Source organism: Protomyctophum parallelum, assembly GCF_964188405.1.
Source record: "Protomyctophum parallelum genome assembly, chromosome: 11".
In the NCBI taxonomy this organism is placed as follows: domain Eukaryota; kingdom Metazoa; phylum Chordata; class Actinopteri; order Myctophiformes; family Myctophidae; genus Protomyctophum; species Protomyctophum parallelum.
The window spans coordinates 32,305,147-32,330,264 of NC_139707.1; the positions used below are offsets into that span (position 1 = coordinate 32,305,147).

At 43.0% G+C, this 25,118-nt stretch overlaps 1 protein-coding gene across 1 annotated transcript in view; it reads left to right on the top strand.

The window, feature by feature from the left end:
• bard1 (BRCA1 associated RING domain 1) overlaps positions 1–25,118 on the top strand; it is a 41,514-nt gene that overhangs the window by 7,658 nt on the left and 8,738 nt on the right. The window contains exons 4-9 of the mRNA XM_083777559.1: positions 981–2,008; positions 2,997–3,077; positions 8,248–8,420; positions 19,527–19,644; positions 19,997–20,132; positions 21,438–21,530. Of these exons, the coding sequence (XP_083633685.1) occupies positions 981–2,008; positions 2,997–3,077; positions 8,248–8,420; positions 19,527–19,644; positions 19,997–20,132; positions 21,438–21,530 (1,629 nt within the window). The remainder of the gene's footprint in view (positions 1–980; positions 2,009–2,996; positions 3,078–8,247; positions 8,421–19,526; positions 19,645–19,996; positions 20,133–21,437; positions 21,531–25,118) is intronic.

Consider the following 25,118-nt stretch of genomic DNA (forward strand, 5'->3'; position numbering starts at 1 on the left):
TCTTTTTTTTTTACAAAAGTCGGCCTCCTGGTGGTCCTATAAAAGGCAGATGTGAAAAATGCTGGTGAAAGGTTTTTCCTTGGCCTCTAGGTAGTGTGCATGCAAAGTTTCACACAAATTGGTGCAGTTATAGGTACATGCAAATAGGCTTGTTATAGCGCTACCATGAGGTTGATATGAAAAATGTTGTTGAAAAACTTTGAAAGGCAATCTTAGCCAATCGGGATGGAATATAGGAAATCGGACAGATCTGTGGGTACAGAATACAGATGTATGAATAAAATGTGTACGAGTAATATAAATAAATGTTTTTTACAAAAATCTAAATATCTAATCTCATGGTGACCATTCTCATTCAGAGGTTCGTCAAAGTTTGACATCAACCGGGCCAACTGTGCCGGAGATTAGCTGTACACAAATGGAGGGAGACGCACACGGACGGAGTGCAAAACATACTCTCCCAGTATGCGGCCTGGTGGAGACAAAAACTAAACCTAAATATAAAAACCTTTTATGTCGCTCAGTGAAGGAAAGTCCTTAAGTACTGGAGATTTTGTGATTGCGGCCTGCTACATCATTTTTGTGCAATAAATGCGTAGGCTAGGCTATATACAGGTACAGTGTATAAATAAATATAATATAATGATCTACAATCCACAGACAACAGCAGCTGTCATAATAAACACTATAACATAGACACTTGACACTGTTGTGTTACACATCACTTCTATGAACTTCTCCTTAACGCCATTTAAAAGCACACACAGTGTGGGTGGCTTTGTTCAGTTGTGTAAAAAAAAAAAGCTCTTATGCCACTATTGCAAGATCTCTGTAAAAGAGATTATGACAAGCTCTATTTGAGTGGAATTTGAAGTCTTGCTAATATGTACCTTCACTATAAAAAGAAGATTATGGTGCTGATTTATTCCATGTGGGCTTATTGTCTTTTTTCCTTTTATCTCTCTGTCTCTGGACTGCAGACACATCTCCCACATCTCCCACTGCTCAGAACTCTGTCTTAAAGCACAAAAAGAACTACAAGATCTGGTTCAGCCCCCGCAGCCGCAAGGTGCGCTGCAGGGTAGAGAAGCCGGAAGAGGTCATCCCACCGGATCGCAGCAGTGTGGATGTCGCCGCACCGCCAGAGACCACCCGGACCCAGGACCTATCGGTATACAACTTCATCCCCTCCTCCTCCCAAGAGTCTGACTCCGCCGCCACGTCGCAAAGAGGCAAAAAGCCTGCCGCCGGCGGCAGGAGGAAGAGGGCGACCAAAACAGCTGGCAGCAGAAAGCTGGCAGCAGGCGGAGCCAGGCGGGCACCTCGCAAACAGGGCACACAGAGTGGGAGGCTGGAGGCTGTAAACCGGCAGTGGGGCATCAACGGCGAGGAGGATGCCGTGAGGGATGAGGAGCAAGCCTTTGATGAGGAGAAAGGTGGTAGGAGGTCCAGTAAGAGGGTGTCCTTTGTTAGCCCCAATGCTTCCAATGAGAACCACCAGCCTTATGGCCCTCAAGAACACAGCATGGTTCTGAGCCCCGGCAAGAGCCTCTCTGGAGATGCGTCTACTATCACAGAAGATAAAGCCTCTTCTAGTCCCAGCCAGTTGGCCCGCTCCTTCCGACATGATCGGCAGGAGCCCACTCGGCAGCTGGAACTCAGAGATGACGACGGCATGGCAAACTGCGCATCTCCTGACAAGCGTAGCGCAAAGCGATGCCGGGTGGCAGAGGAGGAGAAGGAATCCGAATTAGAGGGCACCCCAAAGAGGCCCATGGCTTCAGCTGGTCAAAGTAGACGATCAGCACATAGAATGGTTTCAGTCATCCTCGCTCCACTCTCGCCAGCCAGCCTCACGTCTGGAAAAAACGTAAAAAGTCCCAGAGCGGAGAAAAGAGGCAGCCCTGATTCAAGAGCCATCACTGGGAGGGGATTTTCTCCTGGTAGCCCTGGTGTCTTGAAGAGGAACCACAAAGGGGAGACGCCACTACATCTTGCTGCTATAAAGGTCTGGAAGATTCAGTAACATTAATTTAATTAGGACTGGTGGATATTGTAGTAGTCCATATCAATGCCATTGGGTGTGTGTGTTTTTTAGTTGTTCACTAACAAGAATTTAAAGATGATACACATAAGTATCAATACATAAGGAGAAAAAACCCTCCAGGGGTTTGAGAAGTGGCATTCACTGGAAATGTTCATACATTACTTGTAGGATAAAATTACATCAATGTGGAATATATACACATCTATTACGAATAAAACATTAATTTACATGTCAGTCATACACATGACAAAACAAATAAACAAAACAAACAATATGGAAACGAAACAACAAAATCATATTGCAACAATAAATGTCATAGGCATAAAATGTACGGGCCATTAGGGATCTGAGGTGACCTGAGCAATGTGCTAATTATGGACCTGAATAATATACTTGAATATCTGATGAAAAAAGGTGGGAACTAGAGCTCTCTACAAGTGTAGAGCCGATAACAATACAACCAAAACTTGGGCTTTTTAATGTTCTGTACTCACACTACAGTAGGTTAGTGCTCCCCCCATCGGCATATATGTATATCAAGCCCTATGGGCTGATATACTTTGTTTCATGTGGTTTTCATCGCACAGCACCAAAAATCCCTGTTTTCCGAACTCTCAACATGTCACCGAACAGCGCATTGTGAGCTTGCAGATTGGCTATTTTCGGCATACGACACTGGCTCACAACTAAGCATAAATCCTGCTTTAGTCTTCTGATGATCAGAGACATTCTTAGGCCCGGCAAGAATAAACCGTTTTAGGGTAATCCCTGTAAACATAGCCGTAATCCCTCTCTGGATCCTAGACAAGGTAATCAATGGCGCGCTGCGGGGCATGATTGATAATCGGCGGAGCTCCCCGCTGCAGATCAGCCGCTGCGTTTGAAGGGTTATGTTTGGTGGTTTCTGGTGGATGACCTGAGGTCTGTTAATTCTCTTCTTTTTCCTCAGGGAGACGTGGAAGCTGCCAAGGAGTTGCTGGACCAAGGGGCAGACCCCAACCTAAAGGATCATGCTGGGTGGACACCTCTGGTGAGGCAGACACACACACACACACACACACACACACACACACATTGTTTATACAATGGCATTAAATTATGAATTGGCGTATGGTAGAGAAAAACAAGGTTTTGGAATGAAAGCTATAATGCAATATATATATAATTCCAATCTTTGTTGTGGGTGAAAAGAGGAACTAAAAAAACTTTTGTTTCAACCGGTGTTATTGCCTTAAAAGCTATTGATCTCTGAGAAAGGCACTTTCTCTCTCACATTCTCTATTTTTGACTCTCCTCAGTGTCTGCGTCATATTAATAATAGCCCTATTAGCCCATAGGGACGTTGACGCTCCTGTCTGCGTCATATAGAAATTAGATATTCACCCAGGATGCGTTGTGAGCTTGTAGATCGGCTATTTTCACTACTTTTTTAATATTTGTTCTAATTTATGGAATTTCTTAGATTTATTTCTTAATGACATTTCTGAAAATAATCGTATAAAATTAAATTCTTAATTCATAAAAATGTTTGCTTTTTTGGTAAACGAAAACTAAGGGGCCCCATAACAATGTGTCCGCGACCCACAAATGGGTCCCGACCCACTGTTTGGGAAATGGTGATAGGGCTGTTGGCTAGTTACCATGGGGAGCATCACAGTAACTCATCCACAGCTATCCTTGTCCTCGTCGTTCCCCCTGTGTGCATGGCAAAGTGTTTTTCACAATTTTTATAGTACATTTACTATTTAGTGTCTTTAGCTTTAATAAAATAAGGTGCAGAACTGCATAAAATGAAAACTCAATTACTCGAAGTAAATAATTGAAAGTAATTTTATGGACATGACTCACGGCTCATGGCTCAGTCCACAGGGTATGAGTCATGCCCGCCAGATATTTAACATGGACTCAAATAGAATGCTGTAAACCTTTTCAGTCTTCTACTGTACATTCAGCAATGTAGGCTGTAGCTCAGTGGCCTTGTGGTTAGAGTGTCTGCCCTGAGACTGGGAGGTCGGGGTTCGATCCCCGGCCGGGTCATACCAAAGATTATAAACATGGGACTCAATGCCTCTCTGCTTGGCACTCAGCATCAAGGGTTGGATTGGGGGTACGTAAGTCCCTGCAACGTACTAGCGTTATGTCCAGGGGGTGTACTTTTACTTCAAGCTGCACGCTACAGAAACGGGAGTCCTATGGGCCTATGGGCTCGGCAAGGCTTACTTACTTTACTTTATGTTATTGTATAGGACAACATTGTTTGATCGTCAATCTAAAAGAGATACTGGGTTATTTTGCACCAAACGAAAGCAAAATGTTGTTTTCTTCCCCATGGAAATGGGGGCAAGCAGCGAATGGAGTATTTCCGCTATAGTTCTGTTCTTGTGCCATTGATTCATAACGGCAACAGTCAAGAAACCAAATAATTTAGAGAGCCTTGTGGCTGCTGCGGCAGGAGAGTATGAGAGTGCTGTTTGCTGCTCTCTCTGGCAGCCTTGAGCCCAGATACAAGTTACAACGTGAGCTGGTTTGGAAATATAAGGTGGCAACCAGTTTAGCCCCAATTTCTCTGAGCAAGGACTGTGGCCATATTTAAATGCCGTTCATATTATTTTTGCAAAGGGTCTTAATCACCTTTCCAAACACTCTCATACTAAACTGCAATTTACTTGTTTCCCTCACAGCCTAATCTTCTGCGTTTAATTCAGCCTTGGCTGTCGTTTTCCACCAGAGACTTAGGTTAGCAAAGTACTCCTCCGCTTTTTGTTGCAGTGCTTTCATCTTTGCATTTATGCCATATTTATACTGTCTGACAGTTCCACTCTTAACTCATCCAGCAGCCAGCGCCATGGACTTAATTTATGTGGTTTTAATAATATCCCAGAGCGCCATGGACGCCTTTAACGTCTTATTTAGAGTTCTATTTATTGATAAACATATAATGTTCGCTTACAGCATATCAAAGCTGTTGGTCGATCGGCTGCTCCGTGTTCCATTGGCTTTCCCTTCAGCCCCAATGCATTGAAAAACAGAAAGGTGGGGGCTGGAGCATTTCTAGTGCTTTTTATGAGAATTCCAGCTAAGATCGCGCTCGATGAACAAAGCGACCGTGTTTAGTGACTCAATAGCGTCTCCCAGTGACCACACGTCTAAAATATTAAAGGGACACTTCACCCTTTTTGCAAAAAAATATATGTTAATGACGTTTAGAAGCTTTAGATCACTTTCCTGGGGGTATTTATGTGTGTAATATGTGGTTTTAGTTATTTTAGATTGTAGCAGTGAGCCTGTTGTCTCTGATGTCATGGACACTGGTCTCACTACCTTCCTGGACTACAATTCCCATAATTCTTTGGTGCACTGCTCCTCCTTGTGGATAGGGGGAGAGCTGTCTTACTGAGACAACATGTAGTCCAGGAAGGAAGTGAGCCCAGTGTCCATGACATCAGAGACAACAGGCTCACTGCTACAATCTAAAATATCTAAAACCACATATTACACACATAAAGATCTCCAGGAAAGTGTTCTAAAGCTTCTAAACGTCATTAACATATATTTTTTTGCAAAAAGGGTGAAGTGTCCCTGAAATGCTTTGTCTGTTGTGGGGAGACGAGGGTGGTCTTCTACGAAATTGAATGGTGGTGAACGGTGGTGGGAGCTGAACTATCGGTACTGTACTTACACCTGGCGGTGTCAAATGACACTTTCTCACAGTTGTGTACATTATGGTAGGGCTAAAACTGGCACTTTAACTCATGCAGTTGTCTCACACACACACACACACACACACACACACACACACACACACACACACACACACACACACACACACACACACACACACACACACAGACAGAGCTAATGAGAACAAAGTTGAACTAACCCGATTTTGCAATGCAGGCTGGCTGGCTCTACATGAGGCTGGCTCTACATGAGATTTAATTGGCGTGGTGTAACAGAGTTCTTAATCGTGGCCTGATTCCAAGAAGAAAACAAGTGGTGTGCCTTTCAACACTTCATACATTCATTACTGACTATCTCACTGCGCACAATTGTCTGTAGCATCCCTCACTCCAGTTGAATCCCAATTTTCGTGTCATATTAACTGGTGGAGTTGTGCCATTTAAACGCCACCATTAGTGCTGGGCGCAACTTCACTGCCGCTCCTGAAGCAACGATGTGTTTGGCTCAAGTTCACTGTGGTTCTACGCCTTCATCCAAGCCGCTTTACATTCACCCAATCACACACATATTCTGACACTCTTACGCCGATGGTGGAGGAAAACCATGCAATCAGTGTCTTCCTCTTCGACACTAACTCTGGGGGAGCCTGGCATTAACCTGGGAATCTTGCGGTACCCAAGCGGCCGCTCTACCTCCTGAGCCACTGCCGCCACTATTCTTTTTTTTATTTTTTTATTTTTATCCCACAATTTTGTAACCCAGTTTTTCTTTTCACCCAGTGCCAATTATCTAATGTAATCCTGGGCGCTACACTTCCTCTGCCAACCTGGGGGGGCAGCGGACTGACCTCATGCCTCCTTCTATGCATGAGGAGTCCAAGCTGCTTCTTTTCACCTGACAGGGGGGAATTTCCCCGGCCGGACGTAGCGCGTGGAAGGGACGCGTTATTCCGACCAGTTCCTTTCCCCTCCATCAGGCGCCCCGGCTGGCCAGGGGGAGGTAGTTTTAGAGACCAGGATTACTGCATGTTTTTGTGAGGGTATCTACCCTAGGGGACACGGGGAGAACATGCAAACTCCACACAGAAAGGCCCTTTCGCCAACCCCCACCTCGGGTATGGGCACTGATGACGCGGAGGAGGGAACACGCCGCCAGTGCCCACAGCGTCCCCAGCGGGAATCGAACCCAGGACCTTCTAGCTGTGAGGTGACAGCACTACCAACTGTGCCACCGTGCCCCTGCCGCCACTATTCTGAGCATGTCATGATTGGCGAACATTCGTTGAGGCCGATTCTACAAATGCCTTCTAAATCAGTAGTTCTCACACTTTCACGATTTAAAACAAATGGCATATTTACAAGCTTGCAGGGAGGTTGTACATCTGCTCTTTTTGAATAGTCAACGCAAAAAAAGAATAATAATGAAATTACACATGTTTTCCCGGTTCTGAAAAGATTTGGTGTAGAGGGAATAAAATGAGCAGGGAGCAAGGTTAGACCCAGGGAATGTACAGTAGTCAACAACATAAACAGTTTTGTGGATAAGTAACCCCTATCCACTTGGACCATATAACATTCCTCATTGCTCTTGTCATATTACTGTATGATCACCAAGCATCATACATTACCTAAGTACTGTACTTAATTAGTTTGAGGTATTTGTACCTCAATTTCAAATACTTTTACTCCACTACATTTATTTCACAACTTTCCGATTTTGATTATTACTGCAAAACAGACATTAATCACTTCAGCCGTATATACATTTTGGCCATTTGAAAATAGCCGATTTACAAGTTCACCGATGCGACACATTGTGAGCGTGTAGATCTGCTATTTTCAAAAGATTTGTATATTAAAACTCATTTAGACCTGAGGCCGATTCAAAAAAATGTCTTCTAAATCCTAACAGTTTTCTGAAAAACGTATGTTTCTATGTCAGTGGTTGTCAAACATTTTCATGTCGAGGACGAGGACCCCCAAAAATATATGTAATTGGCCGCCAACCCCCATCTGAAAAGATGTAGTTCCAGGGACCCCTCCAGAAGCAAAGTTAAAATTTGAGTTAAAAACGTTCTGAAAGAATATATATTCAAAGATTTCCACCACTTTTTCACACTTAGCAGATAGCATAGCAGATCTGCTATTTTTCAATAGCTACAGTATAAAAAAACTTTCAGCACAATGAGTACTTTCCACTTTCTCCACCAATGCATGTATAGTACCGTAATTTCCGGACTATAAGCCGCAGCTTTTTACCCATGATTTGAACCCTGCGGCTTATACAACGGTGCGGCTAATCTATGGATTTTTACAGCTAACGCAGAACCATCTCAGGCTCTGAGCTAACGTAGCTGCGGCTTATAGTCCGGTGCGGCTTATAGTCCGGTGCGGCTTGTATACAGGATTTTCCCTAAATTTGGCTGGTGCGGCTTATATTCAGGTGCGGCTTATAGTCCGGACATTACGGTATATACTGTCTTCATAATAGTGGTTCCTTTGCTGCTGTGCTCCCTCCAGCACGAGGCCTGTAACCTGGGCCACCAGGCTGTGGTGGAGGTCCTGGTGTCCAGAGGAGCCATGCTGAACACGCCCGGCTACCAGAACGACTCTCCGCTCCACGACGCCGTGACCAACGGCTACCCGGCCATCGCCAGGCTGCTGCTGCAGCACGGAGCGTCTGCCAACGTTCTGTAAGTAGTACCAGAGTTCAACGCACGCCACCCAGACGTCCACCGACTTCGTGTTGAACCCATAATTAAGACCTGAGGTCTTTTCTAAAAAAATATGTCTTCTAGAGGTTTTCTGAAAAACCTATGCTGCTGTAATGTCAGTGGTTCTAAAATTTTTTCATGTCAAGGACTCCCAAAATTGTATGTATTTGGCCACCAACCACCGTCTTCATGGACTGAGCTAGTACGATACCAAAAGTGAGTCTGAGCTCATTGTGGGTGTTGTGTGTATTTTGAGCCTTTTTTTTTTACTTTGGTAAAAGAGACACTACCATGCTTGGCAGTTGCAATAGTTAATGAAACTAATCAATTGAATCGATCATTAGACTATACAGTGCTACTAGTGCTAGCATAGGGAAAGACCTTAGAATATAGAGACAACACCGGATTTCTCCTCCCATCCACTTGCATTAAGTTGCTCAAAAGCGCATGAGGCGATTTCACTCCTAACTGTTAGGAACAGAGTGCATTCTGGGATGGATTGGGCCAAATCGTGAACGCGCTGGCCGTTGACTATCATTGCACGCGTTCACGTTAGGCATGTGAATCTCGTCTCATCTCACGATTCGATAAGCATCTCGATGCACTGCCAGCGATACGATACATTAGAGATACATGGAATCCCCTGGCGATACGATGCGATACGATTCTCCCTCTTCCCGATGCGATGCGATAACCATTTAGTTCAAATCAATGCGATACGATGCGATTCACCCCTCTACCGATACGATGCGATTTGATGGCGATTCATCACAATAGAAAGGATTTATATTAAAGCTCTATTAATTTCCCAAAACATGTAAAAAAGCATTACATTTAAATTCAAAGCAATTTATTGTTTTACTGTAGGTTAGTATTATAGCTCTGCATCTCAAACAACCCAATTTATAGAATTATGTAAGTAAACAAAGGGTCTGCTCTCTGCTGGTTATTGTGGAATTGTTAGATTACTAATAATCATAGGCTATAGTATAATTATTATATCTCAAAGGTCAATTTGAGTTTTTGAGTATTAGAGGGTTCAAGAGATTAAAATGTAATAGCCTATCGTTCATCAATTAATGTTACCAACATATAAATAGAAAAGAAACAAATAAACAAAACAAAAATTACAGGTCAAACAAGTCTATGTCTAGTTTAATCTGCAACAGTTTTATAATATAATTGCCTATGTATAGTGGGGGTCCCCACTTGATCTCTCACTCTCAGCTAAGTGGTCCTTGGCTTGACCTGAAAAACATTGAAGACCCTGGCCTGCATGTATTATTAACGTTATAAATACATAGCAGATGTACAAGCTCACAACGCGTCTCATCCACGCCCCGCTGTGAGCTTGTGGATCTGCAATTTTAGGCGTGCGACACCGTCTTGCTGCAGAATATAAATAAGGCTTCTATCCCAGAGAACAGCAGGAAAAAGCTGGACAGTGGAAAGTTGTAAACGACGCAAGCAGTACTACTACACCCTGCTGTGGTGTTGTTGTTGTTTTACACGTGTGTGCAGACTGCAGAAGCTTTCTTTAATTACAAATTGATGATGATCGCGACGCAGATTTGCGTCGGATAATCAGCAAGCACAGCACAGTGGATCAGATTCATTACGAGCAGTCCAGCACGCAGCGCTACAGTGAAAAGTCAACTGATCGACGGACAAAGCTACTCGGACAGCTATTTTATAAAGCTAAAGAGTAAAGGTGGTGCGTAATGCGTGGGGCTCACTTCTGTTTGTCGCGGGTGCTCTTTATAGTCTGAGTCTGAGCACACTCTCCTATTAGTTTGCATTGCACAGTGGGCTCAGTGCGCTATTTCCGAACGTGCCCTGTGTGTGCGCTGTGAGCTATGGCTGCGAGAGACCTTTTTTTTCTCCTTCCTTTTCTGATGGTACGTTCAATGCGCCTCGGAAACACAGGATAGGGTGAAATTTACCATGAAAAAACGGTGCAACCACGGATTTTACCGATGCAAGCACTCCGCGAACGATGCATCGAGATTTCACCTGTCAATTTTACCGATACACAGTGAATGGACCGATTCACTCGCATCGCACACGTCATAATCGATGAATCGATACGTATCGATTATTTTCCACATGCCTAGTTCACGTATGAAACAGCGTTCACGTGTCATTGCCCCAATCAACGGACCAGTGCTGGCTCGAGCTGCAATACCAAATTCGGTCACTGTCCATTTCGCCTCAGGGTTTCCTTCGGGTGCCGTCTCTATTAGTATATATACTCTAAAAGTCTAAAGGAAAGACCAGTGGAAGTACAAGAGAACACTAGGCATGTAGTTGACTCCTGTATGGCCTGGACGGCTGGCGTAACCGCCTGGGCACCTCGACTGGTAATACAGACTGACAGACTGACAGCGGGTAACCGCCTGGGCACCTCGACTGGTAATACAGACTGACAGCGGGTTGCGGGTTCGACTCCCGACCCCGACGACCTTTGCTGCATGTCACTCCCCCATCTCTCTGTGCATTTCCTGTCAACCTACTATAAATTGTCAATAATAAAAAGCATTAAAAGCCCCCAAACATATCTTAAAAAAAGTTCAACTTTGCTAAACTTTGACAATTCAGCAGCTGTTGGCCACTCCCCTCACACGTGTGGCCGACTGGTGTAGCCTAAATATTATTATTATTCTTTTTTTATAATATTTGTTTTATTTGGAAAGAGCAGTACATTACAGATAGCATTTTCACATATGACACACGAGCAATTCCCAAGATTTTTTTTTCCCACCCCTCTTCCCTCCCTCATCCCCCCTCCATGTGGCTCCAACTCCAATGTCTCTGTATAGTCCTTTTTCATATGACATCAAGTCCACACTTAAACAGGGACAACTAGACAAAGTGCCAATCGGCACAGGTCTCCACCAGGGCAGGTCAGGTTGTGGCCTCATGGTGGCACTATAACAGGCTGTTGAGGAAGATTTGGGCCGGAGGTTTGTGTTGGAGGGATGCAGGTACAATGTTTTTCCATGTGTGCATACATAAGTTGTATACAGATCAATGCAGTTATAGCTAAAAACAGGAATTGGCCTGTTATAGCGCCACCGTGAGGCTGATTTTGAGGAAAAAATTGTGGCATGTCGTCCTCGGCCTAGTGAAAATGTGCGTGTATAATTTAACGGAAATTGCACACTGTGTTTGTGATTTGTGGCCTTTTTTCGAAATGGACGAATCGTGTGAGCTTTGGAAGCCAATCTTAGCCAATCAGGATGGAAGATGGGAAATGGTGGCGCTCCGTGTTGATCACATGACTATGGAGATCATGTGTACCGATTTGCGTGAAATTTGGATAAAATCTGAAGGAGTAATAATAGAAAATGTGTTTTACATATGTCGGCCTCCTGGTGGCGCTATAAAGAGCAGATGTGAAAAATTCCAGGCAAAGGTTTTTCCTTGGCCTCTAGGGAGTTGGCATACAAAGTTATCCACAGATCCGTGCAGTTAGAGGTAAAAACACTTTTCGGCCAGTTATAGCGCCACCTTGAGTCTGAGTTGAAATTGTTCATGTGGCATTTCATCCTCGGCCTAGTGGGAGCACAATTTCACGGAAATCACGCGATGTGTTCATGATTTGCAGCATTTTGTTTGAAACTGAGCACTCCTGTGAACTTTGGAAGCCAATCTTAACCAATCAGGATGGAGTGTGAGAAATCTGAAAGACCGGTTTCGTTGAATGGCTCTAGAGAGACTGTGTACCAATTTGCGTGATGTTTGGACAAAATCTGTAGGTGTACTGTGCAAAAAGTTGTTTTGCACAAAGCGGCCTCCTGGTGGCGCTATAACAGGCCGTTCTGGAAAGTTTGGGGCAGAGGTTCATCGTTGGCATCCAGGGAGTGTGTGTGCAAAATGTGGCATCGACCGGGTTAACGGTGGCCGAGATTAGCTGCTCACGGACACACGGACGGACGGACACACGGACGGACACACGGACGGACGGAATGCAAAACATACTCTCCCCACATGCCTTCGGCCTGGTGGAGACAACAGGGCAATATCACTTCGGATTGTAACATTTCAGGAGGACAAAAAGAAAAGAGTGGGCAGAAAAAGACAGACAAAAACAACAACAACCGACAAAAAAAACGAAAGTATATACACTATTGCTGAGGGGGACAAAAACAATACAGCTTTGGTCTTCGACCATGAGAGAAGGAGAGGTGTCTTAAACATTTTCTACAATCGTAAAGCAGGCAAAGGACCAGTGAGATCACACAAAGTCCGCTCTCAGAGGGGCAATGTGCACTATCCAGTTGTTCCAAATTTGGTAGAAATTGTCTAATCTAGTTCGTATGTTAATTTTTCCATTTTTAAAATATCCAGGACTATTCCATGCCAATCGTCCATTGTGGGTGTGATTGGGGATAGCCATCTTCTTGTTATTGACTTTTTGCTGGCTGCCAAGAGCACCTGCAGTAGCTTTGTGTAACTCGACTGGTTAAGACATTCAATGTGGCCCAGGTACAAGGTTGTGAAGTTAAAAGGTATTGGAGTATTAAATACTGAGCACAGTGATTTGTGAATATTGTTCCAAAACACCCCCAACTTGGGGCTATTATTATTACTAAATTAACCACTATCCTTCTGAAAGCTGGAATCCTGAATGTTAATGAAGTATTCATTTTTAGACAACTTGGTGGCTCAGTAAGTGAGGCAAAGATTTGATGGCCCAGAACAGCTCCAACTACCTGCACAAATTATTAGCGTTCGCATTAGTATTATATAAACCTTATTTGTTCATTATAGCCTTCCGCTGATTGCTGTCCCCCGCGTGTTTGGATAAAGTCTATAAATGCCTAGTCGTCTGTCAGCTTGTCAGGCTTGTCAGCTCTTTCATCAGTCAAAGCAAGTAAATGGGTCTTAGCTCCCCATGTTCCTGTACGTGCAGCAGGCAGATGGATAGCCGGGGGAACGGCGAGGGACACTGATTATTTGCGGGGCGGTCAGGTGATGCCACCTCAGCGTTCTTGGCCCTGTGGGAACGTGGCATGTGCACCACAGGACGCCCACGTAGGAAGGAGAGGACGGCAGTTAATCAATGCCCATCGACAGGCCAGACAGTCAAGTCAGGGCAGCCATGCACTGCGGTCTCTTCTCCCCCGTTCCCTTGGCAGTTGGCATTAGGTTTTTATATCCACCTCCTTCCTTCTCCATCCATTGTTGCTTTTTTGTTTTGTCTCTCTCTCTCTCCGCTACGAGGGCTCTGGCCGTGTCAGCTGAGGATAGTGGTGACAGATTTACAAGTCTTTACCCTTCTACTCCTCAGCTAGGCAAAAGTGAGAGAGAGAGAGAGAAGGAGACCGAGTGGGAGAAGCTGTCACTGTGCTGCAAGACAAATGCTATCCTTCTCCGTCACGCACAGTCAATTAACCTCCCCTACACTCACTTGCTCACGCACACAAACGGCACACTGGACTGAACCGACACTGGGCCACCTAAGTTATTTCCCTGAAGGCTGAAGCTTGAGTCAGACGAGGCCTGGATTTGCCAATGCTTTCCCTAATGGAGTGATTGGCACAGCAGTGAAAACTTGGTGTCTTGCAGATCTCTGTTTTCTGTAATAAAGAAGTGGAGTTTCGTGCTGTGTTTTCACAGCACGTATGTTTTCACAATTACACACTCATTTTGACCGGAGTGCCATCCCAACCCCCAAATCAATAATTTCCAAAGGAATATTTGTACATTACGCTGTAAAGAAATAAAAAATAAAGCATATTTTAATAGACTGCTTATACAAAAGGGAAGGTATGTAGTAAAGTGCTCAGTGAATATCGACACATTTTACACTATGGGCCATTTATCTCAGACGAGACGGTTCTACGCATTTTAAGCTTAGCTTGCAGAGTGTCGACACACAGCAAGGCTTACGTCAATGGGACTCAATCTTGCAAACCTATTTATAACCTGCCCTAAGTGCAGTACATTTGGACAGTCACTGTTGTGAGCCAACCTGGCTGCTTGAGCAGCTCCAAAGTGTAAGTGTTCATACTGAATTTGGATGATGAACCTTTATTGGTGTCGTTATTAGGCATGTCACAATTATTACACAATTATTATCGTCTGATCACAATTATATTTTTGAACCTAGCTAGGGCTAAGATTCAGCAGAAATGTCATTAAAATATCAGCATTGGGAGCTTATAGATTAAACCTTTTCAGTGTTTTTTGGAAAAAGAAAAAGCTGGATATATAACAAGTTTATATACAGATCAGATTTGTGATTACGAATTAACGCATGTTGCGTAGACTCGTTCTCAAGGCGTGTTTCTTATGCCAATTGCGGAACCCAACGCCAGTTTCTGCTAGCTGTCTCTGTTTAAAGAGAGCTAGTTTGTTCATGGCAGTAAAGAAAGGTTGTGTTTATATTGTACACAACGGAATCCTATTATGAAACTTAACAAGATGAATGGTGCATCAGTCAGCCCTGCTCACTGATCCCATCATTCATGGGCCTAGATTGTAGACCATGTCGCACAAGAGAGGAAACATAATAAAAATATAATAAATAAATATATTTCTAATGTCAAATCCCTTTCCCGCATTAGCTAGATGAAAGCACAGATCTGGGGCGGTTTTGTTGTTGCAAGTAGTGGGTGGCTGTGTGAGAGTGAGTGAAAGTGTAGAACCAGGTAATGAGCAGTAAAGTCTTTCTTTTTATCTTGGCAAGCGCACCCATTAGGCTATTCATTATTCACTACCGCCCCTAACATTTGTAATTTTAAGAGACCCTCACAAAAGTCCGATTATAACTCGACCCCTGCCTTTAGGATTTCTCTCAGCTGCGACTCTGGCGGCCTAAAACAGACTAGGGACTGGGAGCAAATAAAAAATAAATAAAACAATTCAAGGCGGTAAGTAGGCTTAGTACAAGTACAAGGCTTTAGTGCTTCCATCAGTCTCTGTTGTGGGATGATATGGGTATACAAAAGCACAATGAAATGGTTTTAATATTGCTTTGCAGCCAACAGCTCACGGCGCAAGAAGCTGACACAGATAACACTGCCTCGGACTATATCTCGGCTAATCACAAATCCACAGGGAAAGCCAAAGGGTTTTGCCATGATCTGCACATTCTAAGTGCATTTAAAAGTACTGTATATTTAGTAAAAGTTTACTGTATTTAAGTATTTACATTTCTCAATGCGCTTCTACTCAACAACATCTCCGAGGTAAAATGTAACATTTTGCTTGACTACAATTATTTGAAAGTTTTAGTTACACGTTAATGTGTAGATTAAGATTATTATTCCAAAACATACTGTCTGTGTGTAAATCAACCCATTTTTAAGCCACATTTTATAGTTTGTCTATTCAAAAATAGCCAACCTACAATCTCACAACGTGTCGAGAAGTGACACATTGTGAGATTGTTCATTCGTCTGACCATTTGTACTTGTACAATGGTGTACCTTTTCCACCACTTACTCCACTGGACTCGTTGATCTATTACCTCATACCCTGCTCCGGAGAAGGCTAGTTGTGCGTGCGGCATAAATGGCGATGGATGGGTGTTCCCCCTGTATGAAGTAAACCACTGTTGTGACTCCTAACCCTGGAAATCCAGAGTTAAACCCCAAGTTACTAGGACCACAATATGTTATCCTTTTAGCCCAAGTGTTACTGTACTTCCGTGCTGTTTACATCTTTGACTAATAAATAATTCAGTCAACCAATAAATCAATAAAAAACACCAAATCCAGCTTCGTAGTTCAGGGCCATGTTCTCTCAAGTAATAGTTTTACACACGTGGCTTCTTGTTTTATGCACTGAAGCAACCCAGAAGCAATGTGTGTATGCTGGTCCGTTTAATGGGTGAATGAACACAGGTGGAAAGAGGTCTTCATCAGGTCAGTGAAGATCCTGTGAGATCGTTGTCTTTAATAAAATAATTCCTTTGCCTACCTCCTTCCATGATTGCCTCATTGGCCCTGCACCCACTGTCGAGGTGCGTGTAAATAGGTATGCTCTTGAACAGAGGCCCTCATCACAAATAGGGCCATCACGATTAAGTTGACAAATTTAGTTGACTCTTAACTTTCATACTAATAATTGCAATTATTGGTGTTATTGATTGTTTTTTGGCATTGGAACATATGAATACCATTTTTATTTGTTTGGTGTTTAGGGTTCATAATCACAAATTGCACAGGACAGATATGAACTGTTGAGAAAAACACATACAGTAGAGGCTTAGGAGCAGGTGCGTAGGCAAGTGCACGTCAATGGTAAAATAGAAAAATACGCCCACACACTGTTAATCTGCTAAGAGGATAATTTATTTGAAGTAGGCAACATTTCGACCTTCTTCAGGCATAATACAGCATTTTGCCAGAGTTACAAACATTTGCGTCAAGATCAACCAAGCACTAGACAAAGTCTGTGATTGAAAAATGGGTGACAACTTGTGATGATCAAATTCAATATGGTTACCTCATTGTTAAATGCACCCAGAAAACTCCTACATCATTTAGATTAGTTCTAAAAAAACATTATACAACATTACAAAAATCTATGTAATTTCCCTTTTTTTTTTTATTGGTGAAGCTTGGACAACATTGGTGGAAGGTCTTATTCTGGATGTGTGTACCGTATGTACGAGTGAATACTGTTCATATGCAGTGGATTTGGACTGCCACACCTCCTGTTTATGCAGATACCAAGCCTTTGCTTTGACGCTCTCCGGGAGAGAATCTGCACCTCCACAGATGATCACATCCCACCCCCGGTGACGTGACACCTCCCAATGTCTTGTCTCATCTTCTCTAGATCCGCTCCACAGATCACGATCAGGGGTGTTGCACGATTGTTTTTGTATTAATTAATGGCTAGATTGACTGATTTGAAAGCTTGTTGCTTGGTGTATGAGAACTGAGGCGTCTGTCTGGTGTTTGGTGTTAATGAAGGCCGGCATGCTGCGCTGCTGCAGTAGTAATCAGCATTCCGATCAGAGCTTGTGAAATTAACACATTTTTCCTCTCCTGATTGGAGTTGCGGCTGTGGCTCTACAGTACTGCCTCCCCCTGTGGTTCCCCTTCTGACAAAATAAAAGCATACGAGTGGAGACTTGTAAGTAGAGCAGCTCTCAGACTCCACCTCCCCCGCGCAATTTTCTATACATTTTTTTAAATTTCTTTAGATATTCTGTCGGCATGCTGCAGCATAAACCAAAAGTGATGTCTTTGCCGCCCGAGTGTGTGGATCTTTGCATATAATACGATGGAGTCATGGACCGTTTCCATTTGTTTGTGTGTGTGCGCGTGTGTCTGTGTGTGTGTTTGTCTGTGTGTTTGTGTGGAGGTATGAATCCAAATGAAATATTTTATGGACCACTGGACCTATTAATTGTCCCCCAGGTGTTATCTTTGCTGACGCCTAATCTTTTAGAGACGACCCGCTGGTTTTCCCTTCCCACCTCCTTCCTCCCTTTCCTAATTCTCCCTCCATTCTTCGCTCGGTGCAAGGTGTCATCGGTCTTACTTCACGTAATTAGCAGAAACTATTCAGAGTCTGTAATAAATGTACTGTCATGTGATTGCTAGTACTTTTACTTTCATCTCTGGGTAATTATGTGTCCACTTAACCACTTACACCCTTAGATATAACTCTATGCTTACACCAGGGTTGGGCAACTGGCGGCCAGGGGGCCACATGCGGCCCCCACCTTCACTTAATGCGGCCCACATGTTGATATTAGAATACTGAGTCTGATATAGTATTGATTTCAGCTGTTACAATTCCAAACCTGCTTTAATTACTTCATGACTAGTATTAAATGACTAGCACTTAATGACTAGTATAAAATGTTATTGTCTTTTTGTGTCCAATGTAGTTATGTTAACAGCTCATAAAGTTAACATAACTATAACTAAATGTATTTGAAATTCAATAAAAAGGTTACTTTTCAGGATTCCAATTCAAAAATAGCAAAAAGTTATTCAGGTTTTCAATTAAAATATAGCAAAAATAGCTGATCCACAAGCTCAAAACACGTCGCATTGTGACGTGTTTTGAGCTTGTAGATCGGCTATTTATGCTACGACAGTAATATGCACTGTGGCCCTATGGAGTGAGTGTGGAAATATATTGGCCATGGTCACAGTTGCCCACCCCTGACTTAGACTATAGTTAACCTTGTTCCCCCTGGGCCCTCCACCCTATACAGTACCATGCCCCCTCCTTGTTACTCCTACACCAAAATCCAAATCTCTTCGCCGTAAATAGGCGATCGACAAGCTCGTAGCTCAACGCATTATGACCTGATAGATTAGCTATTTTTGGAGAATGTTTATTTTTGCATGCCCAGAATATGGGCATGCTGTTAACGTGCTTCTGGCCTTATGAGATAAATGCGGGCAACTTGTTCTCACCGCTGTGTGCATACAGATACATGGCGTGCCAAAGTAACGTGCACTGTAATGAACTAACTAATCACTGAACGACGGCTAACTTGTCCCTATTCTTCTAATATGTATTTTACACATGTAAAAAATTATTTTGAAATGTACCTCAAAGTGTATTAACCACTTGAACCGCAGCATCCACATTCTAGTGGTAACGTGTCATTATTTTGAGACGTCCCATTGGTCCGACTGGCCCCCATTATGACTAACCCTATCCCTAACCTAACACTAACCTGACAGACGAAATAATGGGATGTTGGAATTCTGTGTGGATTCACAAGCTCACAAGCTTGGTGTAGACTGGGGGGCAGGCAGTCTAAGTAGAGAGCCAACTCGGGTCCGTTTTACTAAGTGTATGGGATACGTGGTTAAGTAAATGTAACCTTTAGCATCCATATGTAGTGTGTATGCACTGGAGTGGAACAGGACTGAGACATGGATTCACGCACACGGGGAAGCAGAAACAATACCAGTCTTGTGCTTACACACTCGGGTATACCTGTCATGATGCTATCCATCTTTATATATTTGGCTTTGCCCTCTGTACACACACAGACTGCAATTTTACTGTGCACGCATGCGTGTGTGTGTGCGTGCGTGCGTGCGTGTTTTATTTGATTTGTTTTCAAGTAAAACAAAGCCTCTTTCTTAATGACAGGAATCTGCATGGAAAGCGGCCGGCAGACTACGCAGTCACTCCGGAGATGCAGGCAGTGTTCCAGACAGTCTTGGAAGGACCCGACCCTGCTGGCATAGCCATTACTCCTCCAGCCTCGGTAGGGCCACATGGGAATTAGAATAGTGTATGGCACAAGATTAAACTGGTATGAAGTCAGATTTGACCTTGACCTACTGTAGTAGAAACATGAGACTGAAACTAAATGATGCATGCATTCATAAACCATAATGTCGTCGATGTTCCGTACTGTAGGTCTCCACAGAGATTAACCCTTCTAGTTGGGGTACAGCACATTTTAATGACTAACCATTGCTTAAAAAAAGACCATCGTCCTTTTTTCTCTCTTTGACGCCTTTCCTCTAGAGTACAAGACTTTTCATTATGTGGGTGAGTGCGTCCTCTTCTTTTTTTTTTGACCCTGTGTGCTATTTTGTTGTGTACCGTTCTAGCTGAGCAGTGTGGTGGCAAGAAGGGAGGAGCAGGTGGTGCTTCTGGCCAGTAAACTGTCCCGAGCTCAGCAGAACCGAGTGGCCAAACTGGGCCGGCTACTGGGAGGAAAAAAAGCGGATGCTTTCTCCGGCTCAGGTACAATTTAAGCATTTAGCAGACACCCTTAACAAGTGCGAGATCATCAGTGTAAGCATGAACCCACAAACAAGGTAAATTGTCACATACGTAGAGTGCAAAATGAGCAATGTTGTGCCTCAGTGAAACTAGGATATCTGGTAAAAAAAGCATCTGTCTAAACTAAATGTGAACTAAATGACATTTCAACTTTTGTGGTCAAGAAAAAACGTATCTAAGTAACAAACGTATGAACAAGTATAGTAAACTGAACAATGTGACAAAAAGAGAATCGGATACAAGGAGAGGAGTGTAAATGGGTGAGGTGAAGTCTGAAGTGGTACAGCACTCATCAACTGAGTGTTTGTAGCATTTCAAAATCATAGTGTTTGATACTTCTGAAGTAAGGAAGTTTTTGTCTCACATCCCACACAGACGTTTAAGTTTTACCAGCTAAATTTGACCTTTTTTGTCTTCATAAAAAAAATGAAGAAAAGAGAACCTCCAGATGGTAGCTACTTAAGGATTATCACTCACAGAACCACAGCAGTAACTAGTGAGAGCTTTCATAGCTTCATATGTCATTCTGATAGAGTAGCCGAGGTGGCAGCTTCTTCACTGTTGCCTAGTAATGGCTGGAAGAACAGCAGAATGCAAAAGTAATTGAAGCGATTCCTCATAAGCCGTTTGGAAGCACCGTCAGAGTGACGAACAAACCGTAATGGAAATTAGAGTGTTTTAAAGTGTTTCTCTCCCCGTCTGACCGGAGGGGATTGAAGTTGACGCTTTCAGAAAATCACTCGCATGTTGAACTTAAGGCGAGGCGAATCCACACTTGACGCACTATGCAAGGATCTTTTTGCCCCGGAGATATAATTATAGTCATTTCGTAGTTGTCAGCCACTGCGGCTTGTTGACTGAAGAGGCAATAAGCCTGTGCTTAATTTTTGATTAACTCATAATTCTGTGTCTTTGTCTCAGTCTCTTGAATTGGGCGGTTTTCTCAGACTTCATTGCAGTCAATCAGCAATCTGAACAAAGGCATTTAATAGTCAGACTCTGTCTTTCAAATACCTCACCATAAAAGGTATATAAACATTTAAAAAATTAGGTTTCATTGCTGTTTTTGAACAAGTGAAGGAGAATTAAATGACATTGTCTTTTCCACCTGAGATTTGATGTTGACTGTAACGATACACTCCTTTTATATGCTTGTGACTAACCGCAGGTACTCTATTTTGTACCCATCCAGTATGCTACTTATCCTGTGAGTGTGTGTGTGTACACTGTACCTGATTGAGATATGTCCCCCCCCCCCCCCCCCAGTGAGCCATGTTGTGGTACCAGACGGACCCATGCCCACCACCCTTTCCAGCCTCCTGGGTGTGCTCGCTGGTAGCTGGGTGCTCAGATATAGCTGTGAGTACGAGCTCTCGCCTTGGGTGTGTGTGTGAATGATGAATTAAAATAGGATATCAGACTGTATCACTGCTCAAAGGCTATGGGAATCATGGGATGCTGCAATATGCCAGGCTTGCGAAAAAACTATTTACTTGTATGCCTTTTATTTATAGAAGGGCCCTGCAGGAAACGGCTAATAACCTCGGTACTAATCAGTACTAATGTTTTAGCCATTAAGCCACACGGTCCTTTTTATGATGTTATGCCATTAAGATACACATGACCACAGCTCTTAACAGTACATTCAGCAAGTACTAAGTGTTGATACATTATCTGTTAAAGTCATGGAACATCTAGGGAATTTTACCAAAGAATCACAAGTTTTTGTGCTGTCATTTTTCTTTTTTTTTGTCAAATATGTTTTATTGAACAGATTATGAATTTTAACAAACATTATGATATGAAATACTTTTTTTAATGAAACAAAATGAAAGAAAAATAAACAAGACAAAAAAGAGAAAGAAATCCCTTAACCCTCCCACCCATACTGCTCAGTGCTCAGTGACACTGCATACTATATAATAAGATGATAGAAAGCTCATGGAAAACATCTGAAAAGAAAATGGCGTACAGTCAACCATATCAATGGTATCCTGTCTATTAATTGTTTCTACTCAGGTAATGGACAAGGGGCAGCCAAACCTTATCAAACTGTCTCTCCCTGTTTCTCAGGAAATACCTTATTCTCTCAAGATGAAGTGTACTAGTCATTTCATTTAACCAGTGCTTAAATGCAGGAGCCTCCTCCTTCTTCCAGTGTGTGCTGTCATTTTTCAAAATAAATCTACTCAAACTAACACTATCAATGGTTCTCAACGTTTTGCAACTCGAGGCCCACCTGGGTAGGTGTCGAGATGTTCAGGGGCCACATATGGAAATAAATGTAATACTGTAATGAATAACAAGCTATTTAAAATAATATTTAGTTTTTTTTAACATTAGATCGATGTACTATTCCAAAAGACTTGTACAGTATATGCTCTGTCTTTTTCTGATGTCGAGGTTTGTCCATTATAGAAAGAATTGTGGCTGTTTTCTGAGTGTTTGTAGTGCATTGGGAAGTGGACCCACAGCCTGCTGACCAGCACTGCACAAATCTGTGTGACACGCCTGCAAATTGCTTTAGTTGTGAACTGTTTAATATTACCTGCATAGGTACTTATAAATGCATTATGAATGTGTTTTACAATGCATTATATAGTATATACCTGACCTTCCTATACAGTGTTACCACCATCAAGTTGTTTTGTGAGCCTATCAGTGGTTGCACTCTCAAGTCATAGTTAGATGTTTTGTGAGCCTATCAGTGGTTGCAGTCTCAAGTCGTAGTTTGGGTGTGAGCCAATCAGTGGTTGCAGTCTCAAGTCGTAGTTTGGGTGTGAGCCTATCAGTGGTTGCAGTCTCAAGTCGTAGTTTGGGTATGAGCCTATCAGTGGTTGCAGTCTCAAGTCGTAGTTTGGGTGTGAGCCTATCAGTGGTTGCAGTCTCAAGTCGTAGTTTGGGTGTGAGCCTATCAGTGGTTGCAGTCTCAAGTCGTAGTTTGGGTGTGAGCCTATCAGTGGTTGCAGTCTCAAGTCGTAGTTTGGGTGTGAGCCTATCAGTGGTTGCAGTCTCAAGTCGTAGTTTGGGTGTGAGCCTATCAGTGGTTGCAGTCTCAAGTCGTAGTTTGGGTGTGAGTCTATCAGTGGTTGCAGTCTCAAGTCGTAGTTTGGGTGTGAGCCAATCAGTGGTTGCAGTCTCAAGTCGTAGTGTGGGTGTGAGCCTATCAGTGGTTGCAGTCTCAAGTCGTAGTTTGGGTGTGAGTCTATCAGTGGTTGCAGTCTCAAGTCGTAGTTTGGGTGTGAGCCAATCAGTGGTTGCAGTCTCAAGTCGTAGTTTGGGTGTGAGCCTATCAGTGGTTGCAGTCTCAAGTCGTAGTTTGGGTGCGCACACTACGATACGCAGGATGGACTATTATTTGAAAGTCAAAGGTTTTTTTTTCTCTCGCCACACCAGGATTCATCCTCTGTTGACATCACCAAACAATTCCCAGAGCTCCTATTTGTCCTGTGTATACTGCAGCTGTATACCAGCAGTAATTTCTGTCATACACAACCTCAGTGACCCTTTCCACATAATATTTCTGCATGACTTTCTCTGTCCATTTGGTTCAAATCGATACGACACACACAGTACCATGTTACTATATTCCTCCTCTTGTTCCTCATATTCATGTCTGTGCGAGTCAGACAAACTTAGACCAGGTGGTTCACCAAAAGCAGGTATTAGTGTTTATAAGTTATAACCCTGTCCTGTATTGTTGTGCTGTCCCAAGTAAAAATGCAGAGTGATGCTACGCTGACCAGACAAAAGTGTCTACTGTAATAGAGGGCAATATTTGTCTTTTTTTGTTCTTTTTATTTTTTTGCTGCTAATAAAAGTATACAAATGTTTCTACTTGGACCATGTTTGGACAGGTTACACAATGACAGGCTTTTTCTGTGGAGCCAAATGTGTAAAATCCTAGGAACATGTTAGTCACACTGTATGCCTGTCATCTTTAACCAAAAACCTGGCAGTACTTAAGAGATGTGTTATACCTTTATTATCATTAATTACAAAAAATGCAGTATAACTTTGGCAAGGAACCAAGGAAATCACAGTAGCTAATTCTGCCTCATTTGATTTAATTTTCTTAAGCCGCAGTGGCGACTACTATACTGTAGGTTGGTGGTCAGGTTGTCTGTTCAGTGGGGAAAGATGGTGGTTTTCCACATGCATTACGTCCTCCCACTGAAACTTCACTGCCAGGTGAAAAGAGTCTCCTGGAAACTAGTACTACTATACACACTAGTGTGTATAGCAAGGAGACAAATGACTGTCTACACCGCCCACATGACCAACTGTAGGGGTGAGCAGTGACAGGAATTACACAAATTAGAATTGTCCATGAAAAACGAAAAAGGATTTGTGAGAAGAGAAGCTAACTTATTTTCAGTTCCCACCATCTAATTCTTGGTTTGCATAAACGGGCTACTGGCTGGTACTTTTCATTCACAACTGAATCAGGAGCTCTCCACTCAGCTGCACCAGGTGACCATGAACATTGAATATATGCATGCTGTAGCAGAGGTATTTCAATGTATTCCATAGAAGGCAAGGACACTCCAAATTGACTATTTCCACTCAATTATTTAGCTCCTTAGGGGAATAAAGGTAAAGGACACAACATAAACTAAGGGACAACTGTACAACAGAAAATATTAATTTACTGAAATGTGAACTGAAAGTAAATAAGTCTCTTTCACAGAGGTTCCAAACAGCCCGGGTCTTTAATATAATCTTTTGTTATCCCACCACCGCTGAGGTTGTAGCTTTGAATCCACCATGGTGCAACTGATAATTGTCAGCAGGGAGAGTTGAGCGGGAGGAGTAGGACGAAGGCTCTACATCCTCCCGGTGGGGGATCCTCACTGGCAGGTTAGTTGGTAAGATACAACAGTGACAAGTACCACAGCAAGTGTGTGGCCGGAATCAATTGGCACAACGATTTAATTGGGGAGAAAA